Source organism: Ochotona curzoniae, unplaced genomic scaffold, assembly GCF_017591425.1.
Source record: "Ochotona curzoniae isolate NIBS_2020 unplaced genomic scaffold, NIBS_Ocur_1.0 contig_2688, whole genome shotgun sequence".
Lineage (NCBI taxonomy): Eukaryota > Metazoa > Chordata > Mammalia > Lagomorpha > Ochotonidae > Ochotona > Ochotona curzoniae.
This window is the reverse complement of record NW_024465553.1, coordinates 27719177-27747170: the sequence shown is the minus strand read 5'-3', so window position 1 is coordinate 27747170 and position 27994 is coordinate 27719177. Positions and strand designations below refer to the sequence as shown.

General features: G+C 44.7%; 1 protein-coding gene across 2 annotated transcripts in view; it reads left to right on the top strand.

Annotated features, from left to right (window-relative positions):
- DAAM1 (dishevelled associated activator of morphogenesis 1) overlaps positions 1-27994 on the top strand; it is a 166444-nt gene that overhangs the window by 78892 nt on the left and 59558 nt on the right. For both annotated transcript variants that reach the window (XM_040975498.1, XM_040975497.1), the window contains one exon: positions 888-977. In XM_040975498.1, coding sequence (XP_040831432.1) covers positions 888-977 — 90 coding nt within the window. The remainder of the gene's footprint in view (positions 1-887; positions 978-27994) is intronic.

Sequence of the window (27994 nt, the reverse complement as noted above, 5' to 3'; positions counted from 1 at the left end):
TGCACTTTGTATTTTCTATCCTGTTATCAGCATTGGTTGTATTTGTAAGTCGGCTGTCCTTTGGTGTCCAGCCTGGACTGGACACCACTGGAAAATCTTATTTCCAAGCTCAGAGAGGGTGGACTTCTAGGCTCCGGCATCGAACCCTTCACTTAGAGCTCATGTTGCTTGGAGCCATTGGCTTTACCCAGTGTTCAGCCTGAATATTCCCAACTGTGTTGTAACCAGAATGGAACCATGAGTACACCTGGGAAGGTTATGCTGCAGACTCAGAAATGCCGGCGCAGAAAGTCCTGAGCGAGTGCTCGGTGGGATTCACTCCCTTGCTCAAGATGTTAGTGGCTCCGTCTTCGAGCTCAGGAGCTCCTTAGTGTGCCGTGCAGGCCTTTCTACGCGTGGGTTAGTCGCTACCTCTCGCACTCCTTACCTGACAAGCCTTTGCATAAAGCTGGTGTTTCGGCTGAGTTGCCCACGATCGCCCGAAGCCCGTGGGTCCAAGGCAGCCAGCACGGCTGTGTCTGGGTTCTGTCGGTCACTTTCCTCCCCAGCGCCAGGTGATTCAGGGCCCCCTCTGAGAGCATCCACCACCAACTCACCTTCACGTGATTAACCCTGCTCAACTTTGGAGGTTGGAGCCCTTGTCCCTCCTACAGACCACACAGCACTGGTTCAGTGAGGCGGCCTTGAGTGCCCACTCCCCAATGCCCTCCCCGTGCCAGCAATGTGCCTTCTCAGTGGCAGTGAGCTGTGTCTTCATTTGGCTTTCCGATTGGTTTTAATTGCATCTAAGCATCCTTTGATAGCACTTTCCTTCCCTGATAATACCGATGATGTTCCCTATAGGAATATTTAACCTATGACATACTAATTATTTTATTTCCTCTTAGGATGAACTTGACCTCACAGACAAACACAGGGAGGCCATGTTTGCACTTCCAGCTGAGAAAAAATGGCAGATCTACTGTAGCAAAAAAAAGGTAAGCCATTCCTTGCGATAACCGGAAGAATCGTATGATTTTGGATTCCCTCAGCCATTGCGCTTTGCCGTTGGAACTCAGCTTTCCGGCATCTGAAAAGCAGACTGAATGAATCACGCTGTGGCCATGGTGCTGATGCAGCAAAGGGCCGACTCCTTGGATGCTGTTTCAACACATCAGTGGATTCTGTTGACCCCATAACCCCTGTTCGTACTCGTGCGTACCTTGGCTAACACAGGTCCGAGCTTCCCCCGGCTCCTTACTGAAGTTCACATACACTGGTAAGGTTAGGGCTAGTATTGCAGTTCCCAGGCCATGCGACCACTTTGTATTCTGCCATCTCTAAGATGTGCCTCCTCTTGGTGGTCCAGGATGGCTCTGAAGCCATTACACAATTCAGGCTGAGAATGGAGAAGAGGGGAAGAAGGCACAGCGTCCTCAGCCTCACATTTAGGGACACGATCCGGAAGTTATCTACCTGACTTCCCTTCACACTCTACTACGAGGTGCATGACTGCAGCTTATGACAGGGAGTCAAGTGCGTGTTCTAGGAGGTCACGCCCATGATCTGGGGGTGGAGAGAATATATGCAGGGGCAGCAAATACGCAAAAAGCTCCTGTTCTCCAGGATCCATGGCGCTGGGCCTCATCGCTCAGCTTGCACATCCTGCGGTCCACTCTGCCGACTCTCAGACTCTGCAAAAAGTTCTGGGACCAGTCCTGCTCACAGCTTCTCTTCCTTTAACCCCAGCAGAGCCTGGAACCAAGATGGGCCTGCAGGAAGAACAGGGCCAACTCCCTCCCTCCAACAGGCAGCCGACCCACAGTGATTCACTTTGAGCCCGGAAAGCGTCAGTACCCATGGCAGTGTGGTACCTTTCTCCTGTACCACTTTGAGCTAGGGACAACTCCTATGCGATGTGCTGCTCTGTTTCGTCCACAGAGCTGTCCCAACTCCCTTGTGTAGTTGGCGTGCAGTGTGCTAGGACATCTTCATTTGCAGCGAGCCCCTGTGCGTCTCTCCCATTCGACTTTGTGGGGACCCTCGTCTTGTTCATCCTCATAACTTCGGCCTCACCTACTTGGAAATGAATGAAAGGTGACCGGCCCAATGAATTGTCATTAGCGTTTTATTGAATTCTGTCAAAAGCATTACGGCGCATTTGCTTTTCCACCTGAGCAGCTGTAATTGGTAAAACTGTGTGTCACCTTTGATTGCAGTGGCCTTCTCTGATAAATGTGTGTGGTTGTACCCTCTCAGGGAGGTGACCCCGAAGCAGAGTCCAAGGGAGGGGTTCCTCCTCGAGTGCTAGCCAATCCGGTGTCTTCCCCCCCCCCTTGAATTGATTGTGATGACACAAGATGATTTATTTAATACACTGGGAAACAATTTTCTAAGGAAAATGTATTTGGTTCTAAAACTAATGCTATTGTGTGGTCCTTACAAACCAGACAACTTGTCATGCTGCTATCTTAAAGACCGAGTGACCCCAACCCCACTGCTAGAAAGGAGCAGGAAGCACTCCAGAGTGCCTGTGTACACAGCGTTGTCGATTCTGGCTCACGCTAGCGCACTTTTTCTGAAACTTAGGAAGTGAGACACGGTGGGGCTTGAGGATTTGCACTGGGGGAAAGGGGAGGTTGGAAGAAAGGGGGCCTCTCACCGAGGGGAAAAGTTTGCCTCTTTCCCAGACCTGATTACACCCTTGACAGCAATTGCAAGTTAATCATAGAAACTGCTGTCCTGGGATTGGAAAAGGCGGACCCTGGAGGATAGGCATGACCTGCGGCTCACAGCTGCTGCGCATTTGTCAGTTTCCAGCCCGGACAGATTCCCGCAGCCCGTGTCCCAAGCACGCTTGGTGGGGTCGGCGTTATTGCAGGAGTCTGGCTGGGTATGGATGTGGCCCACTGGCCTTAGAACTCCTTCTCTTGACGGAAGACCCCTGCTTGCTACACTGTGCCAGATTGCACAGGTGTTTGAGGCTCCGTGCTTCTTTCCAGCAGCTTGGTTTCCTTCTGTGACTTTGGCAATGGCTTGACTCTGTGGGAAAGCCCTTTATCCTTCTGTGAATCTCAGAGGCTGACTGACTGGTTTCACTTTAAAGTGCGTGGGAGCGTTGCTTTACTGAAGACTTTCTGGGTGATAGCTTGCACCCTGCAACAAGTTGGGGGGTAGAGAATGAATATGAGAACGTAGAGACCAGGAAGGCAGTAGTGCTCTCTGCTCTTTGGAGAACATCACCTCCTGGGGACGGGCTGGCCATTCTCACAGTGGGGCCCCGCGGAGGCCATCCTTGGCGTTAAGGATGGAATTTCCCCGTGGAACGTCTCTCGTGTAGCCTTTTCAGGTCACGCTCATCACCAGCAGCTGCACCACAACCATTTCTCAGGTTGAGGGAAAGCAGTACACCCCAGGCTCCTGCACAGTTTCCATCTTTCAAGATTAGAGCCCAGGGCGTCGCTGACACAGTGAAGCTGGAGGGTTAAGGACCACTAAGAGCCAACAAACACACAGCACAAGCTTGTGGAAAGCAGCCTTTCCGCGCAGGCGCAGGAGGCTGGGCTCTGCAGGCCAGGCCAGGCGTGTCTCAGCTCAGGAGCTCTTCCCCGTTGGCTGGGACTTCATCCACCAGTGGCAGTCGCTTGGGCTGTGCATTCGCTTGTGAAACTTGTCCAAGTGTTGGGTTGAAAAATCCACTCCTAGAGCCAAAACGAAAGCACGAAATGTATTTCTGCAGCTAAAATGATTGGAAAGGAATTAATTGGAAGTCTGCCTAATTGAGGAAGCTGAGGGAGAGTAGGTGATGGATGTGGTGGCCTTGTTGAAAATGCAAACAAGTCTAAAAGTCGCTGGCCCAGTTGGTCAGCCGTGCTTTGTCACAGGCAGCCATCCCCCTGTCACATTTTCAACTTTCATGAAAAGCCCAAGAAAGGTCCCCTCGGTGTATTGGCAGGGGTATTTTCAAATAGGAAATGTTTGTGGTTCTTATCTTAAAAGGTAATTCCCATTTTGGTTCCAATCACAACATACTCTTTTGTTTAAATGAGGTTTTTCCCAGTCTCCAGCCAGAAATTGCATCTGGTAACAATCTTTTGGATTTGCAGCTGAAGCTTTTTAAACAATGAGCCATCTGACCACGAAAGGCATGCTGTGTATGCTTATTGTTAACATGGGTTTTAAATCCTGGGAAAAGCAAGGAGTAGGTCTTCAGAGAAGAAAGCAAAGGGGTGTAGACGCTGTCCCATGCTGGCAGCAGTCTTATCAGTGAGGGAAGAAAGCTCTTTTCATTGCTGTTCTTCCCAGGAGAGTTTGTGCTACCTGCGTGTCTTAACCAGGCTGTCAAGTCCCAGAAAAATGTTTTTTCCTCTTTCTTGGTCTCCTGATTTGCGGAGTCCATAAAGGCAGGGCTGGACTCTGGAAAGGCACCTGTGGCAGCTGTAATGACAGCAGCCATCTTGAGGCAAAAGTCACGACTTGACAGCTGTGCCTGAGTTGTCCTTTCTTTCTTCTCCCTAAAGTCAAGGTGTTTTGTTGCTGAGTGTTTTGAGATCTGCTTTGGAATGGCTGGATTTTAAACCCTGCTGATAAGCGTGTGTTGCCTCTGGCTTGACTTGGTCATTCCAGACTTTTGCCTGGCCTGGCTACGTGTTGGGATTTCTACAGACTGCTGATCTGGTGCTAGGCACAGTCCGAAGACCTGTTAGGAACGGCTGAACATTCAGCTGATGCTTCTCATTCATTCCTTTCATTTGGCTGATGTGTCCTAATTGGATTCATTCTCCAGCCTTCCCCACAAAAGGGAATTCTCCTTTCAACACGAGCAGAAAAAGATTAGTTGTATTGTGTGTGGTCATGATACTGCAACTCTTTTAATTCCTCGAGAGGCGAGGCCCTCTGTACTTGCACTGAGGGAGGTAGTGGTTTGAACAAAACACTATGGAATATATGCTAGCCTAGGGGAATCAGAGACAAAAAAGAAAAGAGAATGAAGCAAACTCATCAGTTTCTTGCACAGCTGTCAGACAAACCGGTTGGAAAATAAAGAGGTGAGATGCGACCTCACTGCTGGTTGTTGGCAGTATCCTAGTGAAACCTGCTCTGCAGAGATCTGAAAGAAGCAGTAGCTGAGCTCTCAACCTAAAGATCGAGAGGACGTGGAAGCTAGATCTTTTCTTACGGAGGATGGTTATGTACACGGGCGAGCAGGCATTGCATACTCAGCACTCTTTTTGCTAGGTGTCAGTCATTGGCAGAGGACGCCAGTAAGGGAAAGGAAGCTAGACGTTAGTGACTGTGTTTCTAGATTTCTTTAGACAGGATTTCATCTCCTGTCATTGAATGTTCAAGCTCTGGGATGGGTTCCGATGGACGTTTGCCAGTGGCAGATGCAATTGATTAGAAATAATGGGACCAGGGGTACAGCACAGATGGTAAAGCCGCTGCCTGCCTTGCAGGCATGGCATACAGACTCCAATTTGAGCTCCAGCTGTTCCATTTTCAACCCAACTCCTTACTGAGGTGCCTGGGAAGGCAGCTGGAAGAAGGCCCGAGTGCTTGGGTTCCTGCATCCACGTGGGAGACCCAGAAGAGGCTCCTGGTTTCTGACTTTGGCCCAGGGCAGCTCTGGTCACTGCAGCCATCTGGGGAGTGAATCGTTGATGGAAGAATCTCTCTGTGTCTCCTTCTTCTCTAATCTTACTTTCAAACCAAAATAAATAAATCTTTTAAAAAATGAAATGAAGCTAGTCTCTCTTTCCCGCTTTACCTTGCCAAGGATTATGTAAGGGAAGCTCCCCTCACTTAACAAGATCTGGAACAACTCAGTGCTTTAGCTGTAGGTTCCCTGGCCTTGAGAGGTAGGGATCTGTATCGAGTCCCAGGTTGAAGCAGTAAGAGCAGGCTTCAGAGCTGTGTGTTTTGAGTCAGTAAAGCAGTGCAGTTGGAGGGCAAGCTGTCGCTGTATGGGTATGGAGACCTCCTCTGGGAGAGTCTCTTGTTTAGTCTGAGTGCTCGAATGAGTGCGTCCAGTTTCCTGGAATAGACAGTGTTGGAGGAAGAAGCAGACAGAATCCAGGGATGGTCAGTTGTGAAGCAAGATGAGCTGATTGCGTCTGGGGCTTCGAGGAAGAAGCCATGAACCTCTTGGTAGGGGAGAGGGGATGAACTGAAACCACTGTTCCTTTATGCTTTGGCCCGTGGGCTGCCAGTCACATCCTGGGGAGGAAAGCCCCAGGCCTCCCTGCCCTCCTCCCCTGTGGCTGCTTGAGCTAGGTTCGCAGGTACCCGACATCTTCCTTTGTAATTTGCATTTTGTCCCTTCTCCGTTCTCCTATTGCTTTCCCTCTTGATCTAGTCTAGTTTTTGCTAAGAGTTTTTAGCGTCTAGGAAATCAAGAGCTTCATCTTGAAAAATGAAGATGTTGCAGAGAAAGACTATAGGAACAGGCTAGGCTTGTCGCGCCTGGGAAACAGAAAGTCCACTCCAGTAAGGCTGATGTGCAGTGTGATGCTGTAATGCAACGATTACCTATCCGTACGTGTGACCAAGGTTTCATTGAGGAGCAGAGTCACTGCCACCCTGCATACTTCCTGTGCGGGTCTTCTGCGGCTCACCCTACCCTGAACCCACAGCAAAGGATGTGGTTCTGTTTCCCACTCGTAACAGTGGGCCCACTGCTTGGTGAATTCCAAGGTGGCTAAGAGTTGTTTTGCTGATTTATTTGCCGCAAATAAAGAGTGCGTGGGAAATCACTTCTGTAGCTGTAATCTCCAAGCAGGGAAACTGACCTCTTGCCTGTCTCCCCCGGTGCTTGGAGAAGTGAACAAACCCGCAATCTTGAGGGCAGCTTTCAGAGACACCTGTTGGGATGTTACATTCTGACGTTCCAAGTCCTCCGTGGGGGTGGATGATCCGGGATCTGCATGTGCGTTTCTGAAATTATATTTGTTCTTGGTACTTGATTAACTTCATTATCATAAGTATGTAACGCTATTTTTCAAAGTCATACGTATGAAGAAGATCTGCTATTAAAAGCCACCCAGGGGCCCGGCGCGGTGGCGCAGTGGTTAAGGTCCTCGCCTTGCACGCCTGGGATCCCATATGGGCGCCAGTTCTATCCCGGCAGCCCCGCTTCCCTTCCAGCTCCCTGCCTGTGGCCTGGGAAAGCAGTCGAGGGCAGCCCAAAGCTTTGGGACCCTGCACCCGCTTCGGAGACCAGTGCTGGGGTGCTGGAGTCCGTGTGATGGGGGTGGAAGACAGGAAGGTGTGAAGAGCATGGCTCCATTGCAGGCAAGGTTGCAAGGAACTTCCCGCTGTGTGGCAAGGCCTGGCGGATGTCTCTACAACACCTGAATGTGGCTCTGCCTCCCTTTGCATGGACACCAGACAACCCCACTGAGAATTCTGTAATCTATTTAGGCATTGCCTGCCTCTGCGGAGTTACTGTTAAACGTCAGTAGGAACTTAGAAGCTAATGTTGCTAGTGGCTAGTTTTCAGCCAAAGAGCTATTATCGCTGTTAGGGCTGCGTCCTGTGGCAATATGTTAATCAAGAGTGTTAACTCCCCCTTTTGATCCTATGCTAATCTTTTAGGTCCCTTCCTTCCTTGACTGTCTCAAGACCTAGCTGTAAAGTAATTGTGGTAGGAATGTGCTACTGACTGATATGCATCATCTATTGAAAACCTTTTCCTAGCCAGGCACCAGTTGGTTAACATTCTAGCCTTAGGTGAAACAAATGGCAGAGTTATCTTTGGAAACACCCACTTGACCATGACGTAAAAAGTCTGAGCCAGAGTTTGACTGATTTTGTATAAATAAAGCGGACAGCTTTTGTGCGTGGTCCATTATGATGATGAAGAGTTACTAGTGGTCCGTCTCTTTCTTTGCGCCTCATCCATGCACCCTTCGCGAGTTCTGAACTCAGCTGGAGCTGGACTCCGGCAAGTGGCGCCTGAACAGGGACTCGACGAAGGTAGGTCTTTTCTTTCTCTTTGCGGCGTGGATAGGACTTCACCCAGGGTGCTGCAGGCCCCCTGACAGAAGGTCAGGTTAGGAGGGGTGAATAGTCAGAACTTATATTGAGAAGTTGTGTACCCTCTGTGCTGTAAAAATGGGCCAGAGCGATTCTAGTGAAAGAAGTTTATATGCTGATATTATTAAACATACCTTACATAGGAAGTGCATTAAAGTTAGCAAGAAGCAATTATTAGAATTTTTACAATTTGTACAAAAAGTTAGCCCATGGTTTATTGAGCAGGGCACTTTAGAATTAAACACGTGGGACCAGGTAGGAAATGATATGAGAAGGTGGTATCGGAGTAATGGACGAGTGGGCATGCCATCCTCTGCATATGCCATTTGGAACGTTTTACGGCAGGCACTAGATGCGGGTCCTGAGCCTTATCCCGCGCCTTCAGCTCAGCAGGGAGAACATACTCCCCTTCTTGATCCTCAGAAGGGAAGCTTAGGCCTTAGCTATAGCTCAATGGAAAGTGTCTGTCCTGAAGATAATGTAAAATATTGTAAAACTGATCATGGAAGTTTAACAGATGAGGAAGAAGATTTTTTAAAACCAGAAATATTTAGATCAGGAGTTAGAGATTGTGAAAAGGGGCAAATGGCTGAGTTACATGATAATAGGTCTCCTGCTGTTGATGATAAGCCTTCAAGGTATTCTGCTAAGCCTTGTGAGCCCCTTCCACCTAGACCAGATCCAGCGAAGATTGGCTTTAGTGGGGCAATGCAGCAGGCACATAAGGAAGGTGATTTTTTCTGTTTTCCTGTTGTCTATGAATGCGATGAACCTGAATGGGAGCCGTTGCCTTATAAGCTTATTAAAGAACTAAAGCATGCTGTCTCTAACTACGGGCCAAACTCCCCGTACACTATGGCAATAGTGGAGAGCCTAGCAGCAAAGTGGATGACTCCTTATGATTGGTTTCAGGTTGCTAAGGCTTGCCTCACTGGCGGAAACTTCCTTTTGTGGAAAATGGAATATGAGGAATTAGCTAAAGCAGAAGTAAAGTCTCAGAGATCTGTGAGGCATGGCAAATTTTCTTTTACCTTAGACATGCTTTTAGGACAGGGCACTCATCTTGGTGTTTCAGAACAACTTACTCTGCCTAAGGAGACCTTACAGCTTATCTCCTCCCTGGCACTAGGAGCATGGAGATGCCTGCCATCTCCAGATCAAAAGTCTCCAGGTTTTGTAAATGTTAAGCAGAAGCCTGAGGAGCCTTTTGAGAATTTTGTAGCTAGACTCACCGAGGCCGTGAGCCGGACAGTAGCTAACAATACAGCTACAGATCTCATAGTTAAACAGCTAGCTTTTGAAAATGCTACTCCAACTTGCCAAACCTTAATTCAGCCAGTGAGAAGGACAGGAGATTTGTCAGACTATGTTCGAGCTTGTGCTGAAGTAACTCCATCTTACATGCAAGCGTTAACTATCGCTGCAGCTCTTCAGGGTCAAACTGCTACTCAGATTTTAAAGAACATAAGAGGCAATCAAAGAAATAGAAAAAGAAATAATTGCTATTCTTGTGGTGGAGTAGGGCATTTCAGCCACAGCTGTCCTGCCAGAAACTCATCCCAAAATTTCAAACAGGAAAAAACTTATAGGGACACTCCTAAGTCCAATTTAAATATTCCTCGCACTGTCTGTCCACGGTGTGAGAAGGGATTTCATTGGCAAAAGGCTTGTCAGTCTAAATTCCACAAGAATGGGACAGTTCTATTGCCTCGCAGTCGATCTAAATTGAGTAAACAGTCTGTACAGGATGAGATGCAGGGAAACGAGAGATGGGCCCTGTCCTGGGCCCCCCAAGTAATGAGGACATGTATGGATATTGTCTCTGAAAGGTACAAAACTAAAATGATGAGTGCTGCATTAAGCAATGGTTTAAAGCAAAATAGATCTAAATGTCATAATTGTGGCAAATTGGGACATATGTGGAAAGATTGTAGGAAACGAAATACCCGAAAATTCGGTGAACAGGTTATGGGTTATCTAAAAGCCTGTGGTAACATGGGGACTTTCAAACAACCTACTCACCTTGCAAGGTTTCAAGCCACTGCTATTCAGAAGCAAATGAATGCTAAGTGTTCTAACTGTGGGAAACCCAGCCACCTTCCAAAACAATGCCAAGCAACACCTCCTTTAGCTCAAAAATGTGGCACTAATACTGTTAAGGATCAATGCCCTAAGATAAATTCTGAATGTCACAGAGGTGTACATTGGGCAAAAGTATGTAAATGTAAACCTAAAATTGATCATGATGGCCAGCGCCTGTGGTCAGGAAACTCCTGGGGGGCCAGTCTCGGGCCCTAAACAATCAGAGGTTTAAAAGACAGCAATATTTTACCCACGCTGTGCCTATAGAAGAGTAACAGACTTAAAACCTGATATTGATTATGGAAATGCTAATTAAAAGTTGGTATCTTCCTTGGCAATTAATTATACTACCGACTGTTCATACCCCAACTGGATGTTTGTGACAACAAGGGTCTTTAGAGTGGCTGCATCTCCTTTCCATGTATAAAAAGGTTATTACTCCTTATTGTGCTTTGGTCCCCACCTTAATTATTAAGGGATATAGGAATAGGAGCCTTTTTGCAAAGATGTAAATTAAATAATTATTCCTTATAGCTCTTAACAGCTTAGTTATCTAATATCCAAGGATGAGACATGACAAATAGCATTCTTAACCCTTGTAGGTACAATTTCATACCATTTAACTAAAAATCTCCTTGTTAAAAGTCATTCAGTTATATTTCAAAAGATTTGTTCCTTGACTCCTTTGTTTTTAATCCCTTTTTTGTTTCCTTAACCTGCTTCTTTAGTCTTTACAGATGGGTCATCTAACAAAATAGTTTCTCTAATCATAGATTTTGAAAATACCCTTACTGACCAATGGAAAGAACCCAATTTCCTCTTAAAATTTGGAGGAGGGAATGCTTTCATTTTTCCACAGGTCACGGACTTGCTGATGTGGATTCCAGATCGACTGATTAGGCATCCTTGCCCAATTTACATTTTGCAGCGGCAAGCATCCTCTACTGAAGTTCCTCCTCCTGCCCAGCAACTTCAGGGTTAAACTCTCTTCTCTCCAGCAGGTACAATCTCTCCCTGACCTCCTCCCCCTCCTCTCTGTTAGGATACTCAGCCCACAGATGCAGTTTCTCCAGGACCTTTTACTTTTTTTTCCTTTGTCAAGCCTACCACCTCCAACCTTTTTTAGCCAAAAGCAGCAGGGTAGAAGATAAACTAACCTGGGTCCACAGAAAAATATCTAACATCTTGTACTTTATAAATAATGTTTTCTCATAATTAACATCTCTTTTTTAACTCTATTGAATCTTTATATTGAATTTTTGAATTTTATGAATATAACTCTTAAGGTATTGTTTAAGACATTTCTTTAAAAGTGTAACATTTACACCAAACATAAATTGGAATCAAAGTAACATCTAATCCACTGTTCAATTTTTTCCAGGTGTGGGATGCGCCCATGCTTTTATGTGCTAGTCTTTATATTTAGATATATAGACTTTAAAATACTGTTTGCAGCGTTTTCTAAAATGTTCATTATTGCTTCATGGAATTAAAGTCTGATCCTCTGTTATTACAACAAAGTTTTGAAAGCACATATTATTATAACATCTCCTCTTAATTGTTTTTATCTAATTAATGATTACCTCCTTCTAGTTAGCTCCAGTGAACTCCAGACCTGGCTGTGTTGAAGTGTCTCAGCATATAAGATTCTATGTTGAAGTGATCTTTGTGTTTTCTGCCTTTCAGTATGTTCACATTGCTTCAGATTGATAAAAGTTATGTACTTATTTTATAGGTATTTAAAGTGATCACTTAATGCCAATAATTACATCTCATCTATATTGTGTTTTATGAAGAGATTCTATTTCAACTAGATGTTATAAATCTTGACATCCCTTATGCATTTTAAAAATTCAAAAGTTTTACTTAGTAGATACAACTGAGTAGGTATTTGGATTGTATTAAAGATACTGTCAGATGCCAACTGGGGTAAAATTTTGTCATCAATATATACTACAAAAAATTTTTTTTTTAATTTTTACTTACAGAAGTCTAATTCAAATTTTTGTATTTCCAAAAGTTTCAGGACAGGTAATGCTTAACAACAAAAAGTCAGAAAAGGATAAATGTTTACAGTTTTGCAAATATGTCTAGGCTGTTGACTGCATATCTCTTGAGTTAATTTATATTGCTAAGATAACTAAAATCAGGGTCTTCGATAATGACCAATTTTTTTCCTCTCAGGTTTCAATTCAGACCGAGTTATCATTGTTGACTTTTCTCTTACTAATTTTTTAATAAGTACTGCTATCACCAAGCTTGGTTTATAAAGTCACCTCAGCATATCCTAAATGTATCTGACATGATCTGTCGTGCATTTTGTAACATTTTGGAGGCCTCAGTCAGAGGGTAGTAGCCATCCTGTGTTCTGGAGCCTGGCTTGGTCATCTGGGGAGGCCACCGTGATGATTTACACGGCCCCACTGCCAGTCCTGGCTTCCTGGCTCGCAGGATTTGCACTGACCTCTGCCTATATACAGTTACATCATCATCCAAATTTGCTTGTTTTGAGTACTCATCCTCATCTGGGACTCAAGAGGGCTGGATACAACACAACTTCTTGAGTCAGGGTCCATATGAGACCCTCATTAGCTATTTAAAATTGAATGAGTGTGGTGGCCACCTATGTCTGTCTTGCTGTATGTCTTTTTGTTAAAATTGTTTGAAATTTTACTCTTACAGTCTTCTCATAGTTAAAAAAAAAAAAAAGGGGGGGGGAGTGAATGTGTGTGTGTTTTACTGTTTGGTCTCAATGTTCCTTGAGATCAGATGAGAAACCATCTGAATAACCATGCAAACTTATTTACTACAAACAACCGGTTATTCTAACCAATTTATAATTTCAAAATGGCTAAGATCTTAGATCATTACTGAAACTACTTTATTGCTTTTTCCTAAATTAAGGTTGCTTTTGGCTCACATAATTTAAGCCTCAGACTGTCATTGAAAATGTTTTAAGTCATCCGTATGTTTGTGCTCAAGTTCACTTAATAACCAGGTTACTCATGGTATATTCTCACTGCCTTTTCAATGTACTATTTAAGCCTGTATCATTATTTTAAATTTATTATTTAATAGTTTTCACCTGATGTTGTTACTAAGCGTGATTAGCTTTCTCTTCTACTTCCTCTCTGAAACTCCAAAAGGCCTCTCAGAATATACAGGTAGACCTCCAGAATTTATATAGGTATGGCTAACTTATAAACCTGACATCCCAAAGACTGCCTTTACAGCCCAATTTCCTAGAGGCCCAGAGGAAGAGTAGTGACCTAGGTCCCAGGAGGAATCCTGGTGCTATCTCTCCTTCTTGTTTCCCTCTGGCCATAACAACAGAAAGAGTTCCACTAGCCTCAGTGCTACCCTTGCTGAGGTCAATGGACACTTTCACCTGGAACTGTTTTAAAGGCCAAGTATGCGCAGAAGATCAACACCTGCCACGAGGACACGTCACATGTACATCTGCTGACCACCCTCAGCCACCGAAGACATCCCTGCGCAGGACTCAAGCTACTTCCAAAAGGACTGCTGATAAGTAACATTCCTCCCTTACAAGATGGAGCCTTAAGCTCCCTCTCGCTTTTCTGAGATGGCTCTGTATACACTGTAACTTGTACTAAGTGTGTTGTCACTAATTGTCTTAATTCTAACCTTATGCCTGGTACTTTTGGTGTCTTGAGAAGGTCCTTATATGTAATGTTAACTGTAAATTTGACTGAACCATGGTATGATGCTGATCTTTATGCTTTGGAATTGTTTTCAACAACTTTGTTCATCCTTTGTGTGTTATCTTTGGGCTTCACTGCATTTGTTACCCTTACTGGACCTCTTACAGCTGGTGCAATAGGTTCATAAGAAAGTATTGATAAATCTAGAGGTCAAGATTGGTGCATTAGAAGAAGCAGATATTTATATTGGCACTGAAACTTAACATTTAAAAACCAGGTTTGGTACAACTTGCCATAGTATTTACAAATGGATTTGTGTCACTCCTCTTTCTTATAATGACTCGCATGTCCCTTGGAGTAATGTTAAGACTCATCTCCAAGGTGTATGGAATGACACATCGACTAGCCTTAGCATTCAGGAATTACATGCCCGGATCTCTGCCATTTCTCACTCTCACCTTCAGGCTCTCTCTGCAGGAGGCATTACTAACCATTTCTTGCAATCTCTTTCATCTTTTATTTCCGATAAGACCTCCTACTCATTTTTTATAAATTTGGGGATCACACTAATTATTCTCCTTTTTGTATTGTTTTTTGGCCCAGTCATCTTCCAACGTTTAAGCTCCACAATTCAAGCCACTCGCAGAGAACTCCGCACCCTCCAACTTAATAATAGGAAAGGGGGAGATGCTGGAGTCCGTGTGATGGGGGTGGAAGACAGGAAGGTGTGAAGAGCGTGGCTCCATTGCAGGCAAGGTTGCAAGGAACTTCCCGCTGTGTGGCAAGGCCTGGCGGATGTCTCTACAACACCTGAATGTGGCTCTGCCTCCCTTTGCATGGACACCAGACAACCCCACTGAGAATTCTGTAATCTATTTAGGCATTGCCTGCCTCTGCGGAGTTACTGTTAAACGTCAGTAGGAACTTAGAAGCTAATGTTGCTAGTGGCTAGTTTTCAGCCAAAGAGCTATTATCGCTGTTAGGGCTGCGTCCTGTGGCAATATGTTAATCAAGAGTGTTAACTCCCCCTTTTGATCCTATGCTAATCTTTTAGGTCCCTTCCTTCCTTGACTGTCTCAAGACCTAGCTGTAAAGTAATTGTGGTAGGAATGTGCTACTGACTGATATGCATCATCTATTGAAAACCTTTTCCTAGCCAGGCACCAGTTGGTTAACATTCTAGCCTTAGGTGAAACAAATGGCAGAGTTATCTTTGGAAACACCCACTTGACCATGACGCAGGTCCAAACCAGGAACCTGGAATTCCATCCAGGTTTTCTTCTCGGGGATCCTCGGCCTCCCTTCCAGGCCATTAACAGGGAACTGGATCAGAAGTGTAGGAGGCAGAACAGAAACTGGTGCGCACATACCATGCCAGGTCCCCCTGTGGCAGGTTTACCCACTGTGCCACAACACCGACCCCCACTGATGGAGTTCTAAGATTGTGATCCCCCAACATTTGGTCCCTTTGCTCCTGAGCAGAGCTGTGAACCTGATTTGAGAAACACCTGTAGTTCTCAGTTGGGAAACCGAGTCTCATAAGAAAGTCAAACTGCTTGCTTTTCCCCTGAAAAATGCCCCGTTTGCTGCTTCAGTGTCCTGCTAAGTAGGGACACCCTTGCAATGCACCTGCTCAGGTGCCCAGCAAGCCCTGTTTTCCACAGTGGAAGTTAAATCAGGAAAGTGGGGCATAGATGGGATCTAGCTGCTTTTCAATGAGACTACAGTTCCTGCTCCCGACTACTGCCTAGAAAAGGTGGGCTGTATGTTGACTATCCTTGGTCAGGAAGTAAAAGAATTAGAGAGTATTTTGACGGAAAATACTGCTTCTGCTATTGTTTGCAGTGGCCAAAAAAAAAAAAAAAATCCATTCATCTACCACAGTACCAAGAGGTTTCAATCATTCAGCTAGTTTGCACAAATAAGTAACTTATTAGTTGGAAAGGAGCCAGATTTATAAATGCCCTGCCCAACCACAAAGCTGGTAAAAGTTGCAGCATTGTCATTTAGTGGCTATTTGAACTGTGTCATTTCAGAAGTTAGATTTACTAAAATCAAACTTGAGTGTTGGGGACTTGATAGAAAGTTCCAGCACAGTTGTGGACAGTGTTTCTGTTAGCGGTACTAAACCTGAAGTCCAGAAGATTCCCTGGATCCGGATCAATGCCAGGCTGTTACGTTTCTGATCAACTCTGAGAACTTTCCTGTGAGTTGCAGAATACGACTTCCTGCTTAGTTATCTGTCTTCGGTTGTTAGTTTTTTAAATATGCAAAAGTATGGTACCTAGTAAGCACCCCTGTAAAGCAGAGCTGATATTTTATCGTATCAGATATTGTAGTGATATCTTGGTTCTGAAGGTAGCATTTCTTTTTCCATATATGCATGTGCATCCTCATGCAGGCGCTGGTGTTCCTTGATATCTAAATACTGCAGGTGCTCCATTTTAGGAGCATACCACAGCTTAGGTATTTTCAGAGCAGGTGAACAGTGCTCACTTCCAATTTTCTGTTGCAGCGAGCGTGCTTGAGCACATGTGCAAGGATTTGGGAGTTTGGTCCATTACCCCTGTAGTTATAGAGTTGCTTGGCCTTGCCACTTGTCGCCTTCATTGCTCAGGGAGGTTAGGACAAGGTGTATAGATAGTGAATTCGTTGTAACAGTCTGGGGAATTGGTGCTTCGGAGGGAGAGGGGCTAGAACCTTTTTTGCTCAGATCAGTTTTATTTAAATATGAATGTTCCTAGAGCCAGAAGCTGTCACTGAAATTCTTCCCTATTTATCTCACAAATCAAATGGAAGTAAAAATTAGTAGAATAGATAGTACTCAGTCAAACACACAGACACAACACACAGACACACACACACACACACCCAAGGGTTAGAAAGTGAAAAGGCATTCCATTAAATATCCTCCAAACTGTGTGAAAATGCCAAGTATCAGAAGAATATACAAGTGGGGAGTTCCCGAGTCATGTGTTTGTTTAGTGTGGGTGTATTCTTCCTCTGTTGCGGATTCCTTAGCAGCCTCAGCTCCAGCCCAGGCAGTGTGCTTCCATCCTTAGCAAGCCCTTGGCTGATGCATGCCATCCCCAGCACAGGAAGTTCCTCTGCGCCATGTGCCACTTCCCTAGCCAGGGACTAGAGCCCAGGTGCAGAGTGGGACCATCAACACACACAGGCAGAGACTGCCAGTCACACGGCCCCCCTCCTCCCGAAACTGGAGCATCTGCAGCTCAAGGAGCTCTTTTATATGTGGGTTGAAAGGCTGTGCTGCTTGGACCCCTGGTTCCTTTGAGCATTTGCAAATGGGAGAGGTTTACATTGTCTGTCCCCCAAGTCTGAATTCTGAGCTAGTTGCTTCGTGTACAGGTCAGTTTTTGAATTTGGGAGTTGTGGAATTCTTTCATCTGTAAGCACTTTGTTGTTTGTTGCATTGTAAAATAACGAAGCTGTACCTGCTTTGTATCTCTCATTTATGCTCCTAATATTTGGGGTTTTAAAAATAAGTAAACCACTCATATAGGATTTCTATAAGGGACACCAGGTTTGGAAAGAGTGGATGAGAATAACCCTATGTTTGTGCTCACTTACACCCATCCATTTTTTTTTTGTAATAAGTAAAATAAGTAACTGAATGTACAGCTGAAAAAAAATAAGCAGACTCTATTCATCAGATGAGCCCAGTTACTACAGGGTGAAGGTGGAACACTGAGATTGTGTGTCCTATAGAGCCCTGCTTTCCCCTCTTCCAATGGAAAGAAGAACTTGCCGTGGCTTCCACTTGGTGGTTCTTTCTTGGTGCCTTGGTACTGCAGTGTGGGGGGAAAGTTCTGCCTTAGCTCCAACGAGAAAGAGTTGGAGGGTTTGTGTTGGAGTGGAAACCCTGGGAAGGCAATGACTCGGAGCCACCCCAGATTATGAAGTCTGACGCATGTTCCTTTTACGGCTCGGATAAAGGACCAGTTTCAGTGTGTGTCCTTTGCAGAAGGAGGAGGCCGTGAGTGTCCTGGATCCTCCAGCATCGTTGGCATCGGAGGACCAGGTTCCTAAGCATGGCTGCGTCGCAAAGGGCTGAGCCCACTGACTGTTCTTGTGGAAACAGATAGGTACAGCTTTCATTTGTTCCCAGGTCTGGAATTGCACTGAGCAAGAACTCGGGCTGCTGGTGCCCAGAATGAGCCTCGTGAGAGAATCCGAGAGAGCTCAGGGACAGGTGTCTGATGGGAAGGAATGTATCTCCCTTCTGAGGACCTGCAGGCTCGGGTGACCAGCACCCTGGTGTGGCGAAACTCCAGACCGCTGCACACTCTTGGTTGCAGTGTTTCTTTTGGATTCTGGCTGCCTGCCCTGGCCAGCTGAGTGTGCTTCAGATAACCTCAAGCAGAGTTGGCAGCCAGGTTTATCTTGATAGCTGTGAACACTCCTGCAGGGTGGAAAGCCTGGAGCACTTTGGGAAGCAGGAAGAGGTTGTGAATGGTCTCAAGAACCAGACTGATGATTGGGCAACACTGCCTGTCATGGCACGTGAGGAGGGCAGGAGGGAGGCATGTGTAACGGACGTTGGGCACCTGTGTCCTTTTGACTCCCTCTGTCCCTGAAGACGGTCAGCATTAAGATGCACATTTTGAAGTGCTTTTGCTGTGCCATCTCTCTGGTACTCGGCACGGTCTCAAAGTACGATGGCACCTACTTTCTTGGTCCCCAAGTCAGCCAGATGTCCCCAGCTCCAGAAGATGGGTTTATGAAATCTATCAACAGAAGGAAATTCCCCTTTCAAAAGAGAGGAACAAAGAACAATAATAGCAAAAAGAACACTTTTCCTGTGTTTTCCAGATGTATATATGTGCACACTTGGGTACATATACATGGGAGAGACAGCTTGTGTGTGAGGGCAAGTTCTGGTATACCCACATGCTGTTGGATTCATTTCATTCTTGATGAATTTTGTACCTTGTTTGAAAAGAAAATGTTGTAAGGTTCCAGTGGAAGTTGGAGTGCCACAAATTTTGTGAAATAATTTTTTATTTCTTTAAGTTTTTTTTTTTAATTAATTAATTGAGATGCAGACAGCCAACCAGAGATCTTCCACCTGCTGGAACACACCCCACATGCCTCCATCAGCCAGAGCTGCCCCAGGCCAAAGCCAGGAGCCAGGAGCTTATTTCTTATCTCCCATATGATAGGTGGCAGGGATCTGCTTCCTGCCTCTCAGATACCCATTAATAGAAAGCTGGAATTGAAAGTGAAATAGTGGGCCCAACACATTAGCCTGGCAGCTAAAGCCTCACCTTGCATGGATCATTGCAACCACTTGGGGATTGACTCAATGGACAGAAGATCTTCACCTCTGTCTCTCCTTCTCTCTGTATAGCTGATTTTCCAATAAAAATAAAATACATCTTTAAAAAAAAGAAAGTGGAATAATAGGGCCCAGCCCGGTGGCTCAATAGCTAAACCTCACCTTGCATGGCTGGGGTCCCATATGGGTGTCATTTGATGTCCCAGCCGTTCCACACTGCCCATTCAGCTCCCTGCCTGTGGCCTGGGAAAGCAGTCGAGGCAGCCTCAAGCCTTGGGACCCTGCACCCGTGCGGGAGACCCCGAAGAAGCTTCTGGCTCCTGCTTCAGATCAGCTCAGCTCTGGCTGTTGCGGCCACTTGGCAAGTGAACCAGCAGACAAAAGATCTTTCTGTCTGTGTCTCCTTCTCTCTGAAAATCTGACTTTCTGCTAAAAATGAAATAAATCTATTAAAAAAGAGGAAAGCGGAGCAGTAATTTGGACTCGGGTACTCTGCTATGGGGTGCACTGAATGCCTACCCCAAAGCACTGGGGCTTGTCAGGGGAGCTCTCAAAGCATTGGATGCTCTTAGAACCTGCCCATCCGGAACTCTAGGAATGAGTTCCGGTGCAAAGCCCGCTGAAGAACACCAACCTTGAGTCCGGGTGTCCCACATCCCCTTACTCTGCACTGCGCATCAGTATGACATTTGGCTTGAACAGATTTCAGCACTCTGACTGATCTGTCCCCGCAGGGAAGAAACACTTTGTTTCCGCAGAGATGCATGTCCCATGGATTTATATTCAGATTCTTTTTGATTCAGCAACATCATTTAGGGAGTGCTTTTTCCTTTTCACTTCTTTGCCAGAATTTATATCATTGGTTTATTATGCAGTCAATGGTGACTTCAAATTAGAAATATAATTATGAGTCTCCTCTGGGACAGTTTAACTACATATTAGCGTTTTTTTGAAGTGATCCTAAGAATATGTCCCGGCATGGAAGATGACTCTGATCTTACTGCGTCCCCTCATTCTCCTCTCAGTTGATTTTTTGTTTCCAAAGAGTCCTCCCTTATTGTAGCTGCAGGTTAAAGAGTATATTGCCAATCATGGTTATGCTGACTTGGAGAAAACTTAGCATTCACTCTCTAGCAGTCTGCTGGGTCATTTCTTCATTGTCTGGGCCAGTTCAGCATCCGTAAAATATGCATAGAAAGCAAGCTGACAGCCCTTCCCGTGATGCTCGGCTGCGGAAGCGGGAGTGGCATCTGGCAGTTACTACCCCCAGACCGGTTTGGTTTCTCTCTGTGAATGTCTTCCAACATTCGTGATGCTTATCGACTTTTATTCTTTCCCCTTTGTTCCAGCTGAAGCATCATTTTTATGAACAACTTCGGTACATCCTTTGACACGAGTTCGTACCAAACTTTTATCTTTCACAACAGCGTCGTCCGTCTGCATCGGATTTTAAACTTAGACAATGGACGAAGGTGATCTGTATTGCTGTTGATGACCTGAGATCTTTTTTTGTCCCACACTGTGATATCAGGAAGGCTTTCTTTGCGATGACGTAGCAGTCTGTGTCGGGCCTCCCAGGCTTTACAGACAGAAGTCAGACATGTCAGCCTTCACTCCCCGCCGTGTGTGAGGGATGGGTAGAGCAGAGAGGAGCCGAGATTGCAAAACTGTAACCTGGGAATCTGAAAATGCTCTAATGGGAACATAAACTTCCCAGTTTCTTAATGAATGCAGAGCCTACATCCTAGCCACCATTTTAATCCCTTTCGTTTAGATTTATAAAGATATTCCATAAAGTAAGTTTGAAATACATATTGCCTTTATGTGATTTCACATTCCGTTATCCTCAGTCTTATACTCAGTGTATGACCAATATTGTTGAAATATGTCTTTGATCCACACGCACCTGTGCTTCGTATGAAAGTGTCTTTAATCTGAAATAAGGAACAGGGTTTTTTGAGTTTTTTGTGAACCATTTGACAAATGAAGGTTTATCCGTTTCCTCTTGGAGAGACGTGCGGGTCAGAATTTTTGCACTTAGCCCTTGATAGAAATGCCTGGAATTGTGTGTCATGGACACAGACAGGTGAGCAGGACCCTTTCCTGGGAGTTTAAACATGTTTGTTGGTGTTAGCTCTAAAAATATGTTCACGAGAATGCGATAATTGTATGGGAAGTGTGCAATTTGCCTGTGACCTGAAGAAGATCACTTTGTGCTGTAGAGCCCGTGGAAAATGGTTTTTGTTTTGTTTTGTTTTGTTTTTGTTTGACTTGGGGAAGAGATTCTGTGAGAATATGTGACTTTGAATCATTTAATGATTTGTGGAGTGTGCATAGAGCAAAACCAGGCCAGCAAGTGCTTGAAATGACAGAGACACCTCTGCCCATTTAGCAGGAAGAGAATTTTCTAATAGTCCATGAGAGCAGTGGTTTCAGAAGACAGTGGACCTCTGGGAGCCTCCCTCAGCGGAGTTGGGTCACCTAAGGCGACCTTCTAAGGGGTCTCTGTGGCAGGGGAACCCTGGCCAGGGTTCTCTGGAATCGCAGAGCAGCCATATAATGCTATGACAAATAAAAATAGAGAGATCTCATAACACTAGGAAAAGTGGGAAGAAGCTCATTGTTCCGTGATTTCCTAGACTAAATACAAGAGTAATTGATATTGCAAATTATTCTGAAATATTTATTGGAAGAATAACTGGCGTTCTGAGGCTTAAGACAGATGCTGGATTTCCTGGCAGGTGACGAAGCCACTGTTGTGTAATCATTCTTTGTGTGGGCCCAGCTGGATTTGGGCAACGGATGTGTGTTGAAGTATGACTGTGGCAGTGGCCAAAAAAATGTAACCAGAACTGACAACCCCAGGGACAACATGTCTACATCAAGACACGACAGCCTGCTTCCTTTGGTAAACCTCAGGTGTTAGGATGTAGATTGTGCCCACCCTAAGGGATTAAAGATTGGTATTAAAAGCAGTGAAGGACAGCACAGTGTGGGGAACTTTAAATTGATAGACCACCTAGCTTCCTTTCCTGTGAAAGAATAAGATATAAATTGTTGGGGACATTTATTATTTAGGATGTAAAGTACCTAAAGATGCTTTCCTAGCTGTTGCTGTGTCAGTGAGCTTAGCAAGAAGGTGGACTATGGACCCATGTACATCCAGGTAGCTCTTAAACCATGCAGATTATTGTGGAAATTCCAAGCACTCTATGGGCTGATTCTGATTTAAACCTGGGACCGTTAGAGGTGCAGATAGCTTCAGGAAGAGAGTATGGAAAATAGTTAGAAATGTATTCTGTCCATCTTCAGAACCAATCTTAGTCTAAGACTTGCTAAACGATTGCTGTGGGCCAAATTTGAGCAGTCACCTATTTTTGCAAATTAAGTATTACTGAAACATGGCAAGGCCCAATTATTTGGGTGTCACACTCGACGATGGCAGAGCCAATGCCAAGACAGACTATGTGCACTCTGCAAAAGCTAAAATATTTCTTGCGTTCCTCTTCATGGGAAACATTTGCTAACCTCCAGTCTGTATGATTGGTCCACATTTTGTCATGACCGAGTTTGAGAAGACATTGTTTATACTAGATGGAGGAAGAAGGGAAGGTTAGCAGAAGTTACTAGCAAAATCCCCCCCCCCATTTTTCTTTTCATTTTTCATCTTATCTGCTCTTGCTTCCGTTTTGTTTGGACTTGATTTCATATTCATATTCTTTGTAGTTTATATGTGTTCTCTTAGATGCCAGACATCATGGAGACGTACTTAATAAACTCTTTAGGCTCACGTGCCCTTTTCTATAAAAGTACTTTTCTGTGAATTTCTAGGGATAGGGAAAGTTTACTCCTGTGAAATGCAGGAAAGTACTGACAGTTCAATACAATAAGATGAATATTTTGCTTATTGACTAGGTCCTGTATCTGGTGTCAGTTAACATGGATTATATGATAGTATTTCTTTTCAGATACTACAAGGGTTTTTTTTCTTTAAGATTTATTTTTATTGGAAAGCCAGATCTACAGAGAGAAGGAGAGACAGAGAGAGATCATTCGCTGGTTCACTCCCCAAGTGGCAACAACAACCAGAACTGAAGATCTGAAGCCAAGAACCAGGCATTACTTCCAGGCCTCCCACCCGGGTGCAGAGTCCCAAGGCTGAGGGGCATCCTCAACTGCCTTCCCAGGCCACAAGCAGGGAGCTGGATGGGAAGTGGACCAGCCGGGACATGAGCTGGCATTCGTGTAGAATCCCAGCGCATGCAAGGCAAAGACTTTAGCCACTAGGCTAATGTGCTGAGTCCACAAATACTACAACAGCTGGAACTGAACCATCTGAATCAAGTTTCCAGGAACCAGAAGCCTCTTTCTGGTCTCCCATGTGGGTGCGTAGTCCCAAGATTTTGGGCTATCTTCCACTGCTTTCCTAGGCTGCCATCAGAGAACTGATTGAGAAGTGTGGCAACCAAGGCACAAACCAGCATCCATTTGGGATCCCAGCATTGAAGGCAGATCAGCCAGCCAATTGGGCTGTTATTCTGGGCCCTAAATTAAAGATTTGAATTATACAGAAGTTTTTAAGTAAAAAAATCTCCCTATTGCTGCTCAAAAGTGACTGCTAAGTTTTTCTGTTTGTATTTCTGGAAATGTTGGTATGTAAGATGTACGCCTGCTTTCCCTACAAACAGGAAATAATACCGTGAGGCATTTTCCCCTCCACAGTAGAATTAGCCAGTTTTATGTCACTATGTATCCTTGCTCATATTATTTAGTAATTCATTCCGCCATTCTCTATGTGTTTCATTTTTTTAATCATTGCTAATTCAAACAATGCTGAAGTGCAAAATGTTTGTGATACACACGTGTGTCCATGTGAATTTGAAAGTATAAGCTAAACTCCCTGAAAGCGGATTTACAAAACCAAAATACTGTTTTTTAAACTCAGACAATTGTTGCCAGAATTTACTTCAAATGGTTGCTGCAATATTTACAATCCCAATTAAAAGGACATAAATTAGTCGGATAGAATAATCAGCATCACATTTACCATTTACAGAACATGTTCTGGCTATCTCACTCCTCATGCTAATGTTGTCTGTATAACTTTCTACATCCTTGCGATGACCCCATATGACAGAAGCCAATTTCACAGATAGCAACATCAAAATTGGTAGCAATGAGCTTGTTTCACCTGCTCACCAAAAAAGTCACATAGTGAGTAAGTGGACTACGGATTCAGTGAATGGCGACGGGATTTGAAGCTAACTTGAAGTTGGTGAAAAGATGTGACAGTGCAGGGGGCAACCTGAGACCAGGATGTAGCTCAGAAAGAATGAAGGCAAAGAAACAAAGCAAGGTGCTACTGAGAAAAAAAAAAAAATAAATGCACCTTTGTGCATTTAAAGGGAAGGAAGAGAATCCTGTGGAATTTTGATATTGGCTGCTGATGAGAGATTTGGAATGGAAAGTGTGTTTTGAAGAGCGAGTTCAGAAAGACTTTGTATTTCTATACCTTCAGACTGAGTTGAGTGACTGAAAAAAAAAGTCTTCTCTCCTGGACAAATTTCTCCTACTAGCAAAGCTTTCAACCCCAGAATTTGAGCTAGTAAGAACCAAATAGCATCTTAGAAAATTGGAAACGGTGATTAGTGCACTTTAAAGCAATGGACAAAGCGTCCAAGGCAAGTTCCATCCAGTTGGAAATCCTGTTCATAAAGAATCTGTTCAACTTTTAGAATAATCTCTTAAATTTGTAGAGCTCAGTCACCTCCTGAAGAAACCGGAATAGTTGGATTAGCGAAGCCATAAAATAGTTAATATTATAATCCCCTCTTCTCCCAGTTACCTCGCAAAAGAAGTAACTTGAGAAGCTCTATAACAGAGTCAGCAAGCAATACACGGTTGTTAAGTTACTGATTTTAGAAGCTGAGCCATCAGAACAAATACAGAGTATACTGTGTTCCTTGGCCGGTCACTCTTGGAGTCACATGAACAATTCAGAAAGTATGTTTGAGATAACATCTCTAGATCTGATCATATTTCCATCACATCATCTCTTGAGAAATAAATGGCATTTGTAAATATTCTCAAAAGCCAATATTCAGTGGCAAATTTAATGTGAAAGTTTCTAATTCTAATTACCTAACAGAGCTTCTAAAGAGAGAGTCATAAGCTTAAATGCCTATAACAGCTTTAAGATGAGACAAGGCAAGATTTGTATATGAATTATCCCTTTTGCATGTAGACCTTTATTATGAATGATAGTAATTCATCTTTACAAAGGGCAGTCTTCTGCAGGTGCCACTAGCTGTTGCTAGTCATTTGTTTTCAAAAAGGACAAATGTTCTTTTAAAGATTAGGATTATTGCGGTGGAATTGGTGAATGAGGTAGTCAAAAGTAAAAGTAAGGATATGTAGATTAAGGTGGTATTTATTTGCAGTTCCAGCATCCAGAACAGTTCAATGTTTTTTTTTTTTTTTTTTTTAAAGATTTATTTTTATTATTTTTTATTGGAAAGGCGGATATACAGAGAGGAGATACAGAGAGGAAGATCTTCCATCCGATGATTCACTCCCTAAGTGAGCCGCAACGGGTCGATACTATGCCGATCCGAAGCCAGGAGCCTCTTCCGGGTCTCCCACGTGGGTGCAGGGTCCCAAAGCTTTGGGCCGTCCTCAACTGCCTTCCCGGGCCACAGGCAGGGAGCTGGAAGGGAAGCGGGGCTGCCGGGATTAGAACCGGCGCCCATATGGGATCCCGGGCGTGCAAGGCGAGGACTTAACCACTTGCGCCACCCCGCCGGGCCCCCAGTTCAATGTTAATAGCTAATTATCAGGTGTTCTTGAGAGATCCCCATTAAGGTCCTGGTGTGATGACCCAGTGGCTAAATCGTCACCGGTTCATATCCCAGCTGCTCCACTTCCCATCCAGCTCCTTGCTGTGGCCTGGGAAAGCAGTAGAGGATGGCCCAAAGCACTTAAATGGGACACCCAGAAGATACACCTGGCTCCTGGTTCTGGATTGGAGATCAGCTCTGGACAATATGTCCACTTGGGGAGTGAACCAGCAGATAGACGCTCTTTCTCTCTGTCTCTCCTTCTCTCCGTGAATCTACTTTTAAATAAAAATAATAAATCTATAAGAAAAGAAAGAAATTCCCATGAAGGTGACCTTGTACACGGTGATTTAGGTATGCAGGAGAAGATAGGTTAGGAAAAAGTTTTGTGTGAAAGGGTTATACAACAAGAGAGGCAGAGGCATGGAGAGTGAGAGAGGCTGAGAAAATGAATCTTGCACCTGCTGGTTTGCTTCCCAAGAGACTGTAACTGCTGGGTTGACCCAGGGGCTTCACCTGGGGTTCTCCAGTAGGCCCACTTGGACCATCTGCTCCTGCTTTCCAGTTGTGTTGGCAGGGAGCTGGATGGAAGGCGAGCAGCTGGGACTGTACCCATCACTACACAGGATGCTGGCACTGCGGGCAGTGGTTTCACTTTCTGCACTACACTGCTGGCCCCCAGGACAAAACTTGTGCAAGTGTTGTTTGTAAGTAGATGTAATACCTTGCTAAAGGGATGAAGAGTAGAGGCGTTGTCACCGAAGGAGTCTAGAGAGGGGGTCCAGGGGGCTACCCCAGGGTAAGACATAAGGCCTTTGAATTACGCTCAGCGATGCTGAATATGGCAAAAAATAGTAGTAGTAGTGGTGTAAGGAAAGGTCAACTCTGGTTTGCCCGTTTGCCATGTGTTTTGAGTTCTCTGATAGTGAAATAGCTACAAGTGAAATCCAGCTGTGTATTTGATGTATATTGCTCATTAATGTGAGGGTTAATCTTTCAAAAGAGGTACCCATTCTTTCCCATTGCCTCTGAAATTTTAACAGTACTTTGGCATGTCACCTTTCTCTTCCACTCTTGTTCTTCTTTGCTACAATTGGTGTAGTAACAGTTTCTATCTCATGGGGTGGTTTAAGAGTCCCATGCTGGAAACACCACTGGACATATAATGAGCTACTTAAGTATTAGATGTTGCTCTTATGTCCATTACAAAGAATTCAGGTGCACAATCTTACATAATTTTCTGATTGTTTCCTGAGAATAAACAGAATTGAGAGACATGGGTCAAAAAATAATCCTCGTATTACATAGAACCCAGTTGTCCCCCAAGAAGATCATATGAGGGGACTTCAAAAACAGGAAGTGGGACTGGAAACCAACTTTGGGGGGGCTACAAAGTGGGTTAGCATGTGAACTGCCTTCTGCGACACTGGCTTCCGTGTGGGTGCCAGTTCACGTCGTGGCTGCTCTGCTTCCTGTCCAGCTCCCTGCTCATGGCCTGGGAAAAGCAGCGGAAGGCAATCCAAGTCCTTGACTACCTGCCACCCCATTAGTGGGACCCGGATGAAGCTTCTGGCTGCTGGCGTGGCTGCTGTGCCCGTGTGAGGAGTGAACCAGGGAAGAGAAGATCTCTTTCCACCTCCCCATCTCTCTGTAACTCTGTCAGCTAATAAATGAATCTTTAAAGGAAAAAAGAAAACAAGGAAAAGCCAAGTTAGCTTTAAAATGCTGCATTTCCTTTTTTTTTTTTTTGAGATTTATTTTATTTTTATTGGAAAGGCAGATATACAGAGAGGAGAGACAGAGAGGAAGATCTTCCGTCCGATGATTCACTCCCCAAGTGAGCGCAACGGCCGATGCTATGCCGATCCGAAGCCAGGAGCCTCTTCCGGGCCTCCGAAGCGGGTGCAGGGTCCCAAAGCTTTGGGCCGTCCTCAACTGCTTTCCCAGGCCACAAGCAGGGAGCTGTATGGGAAGCGGGGCCGCTGGGATTAGAACTGGTGTCCATATGGGGTCCTGGGCGTGCAAGGCGAGGACCTTAACCACTGCGCCACTGCGCCGGGCCCGAAAAGCAGCATTTTCTTAAAGTATGCATAGTTTTC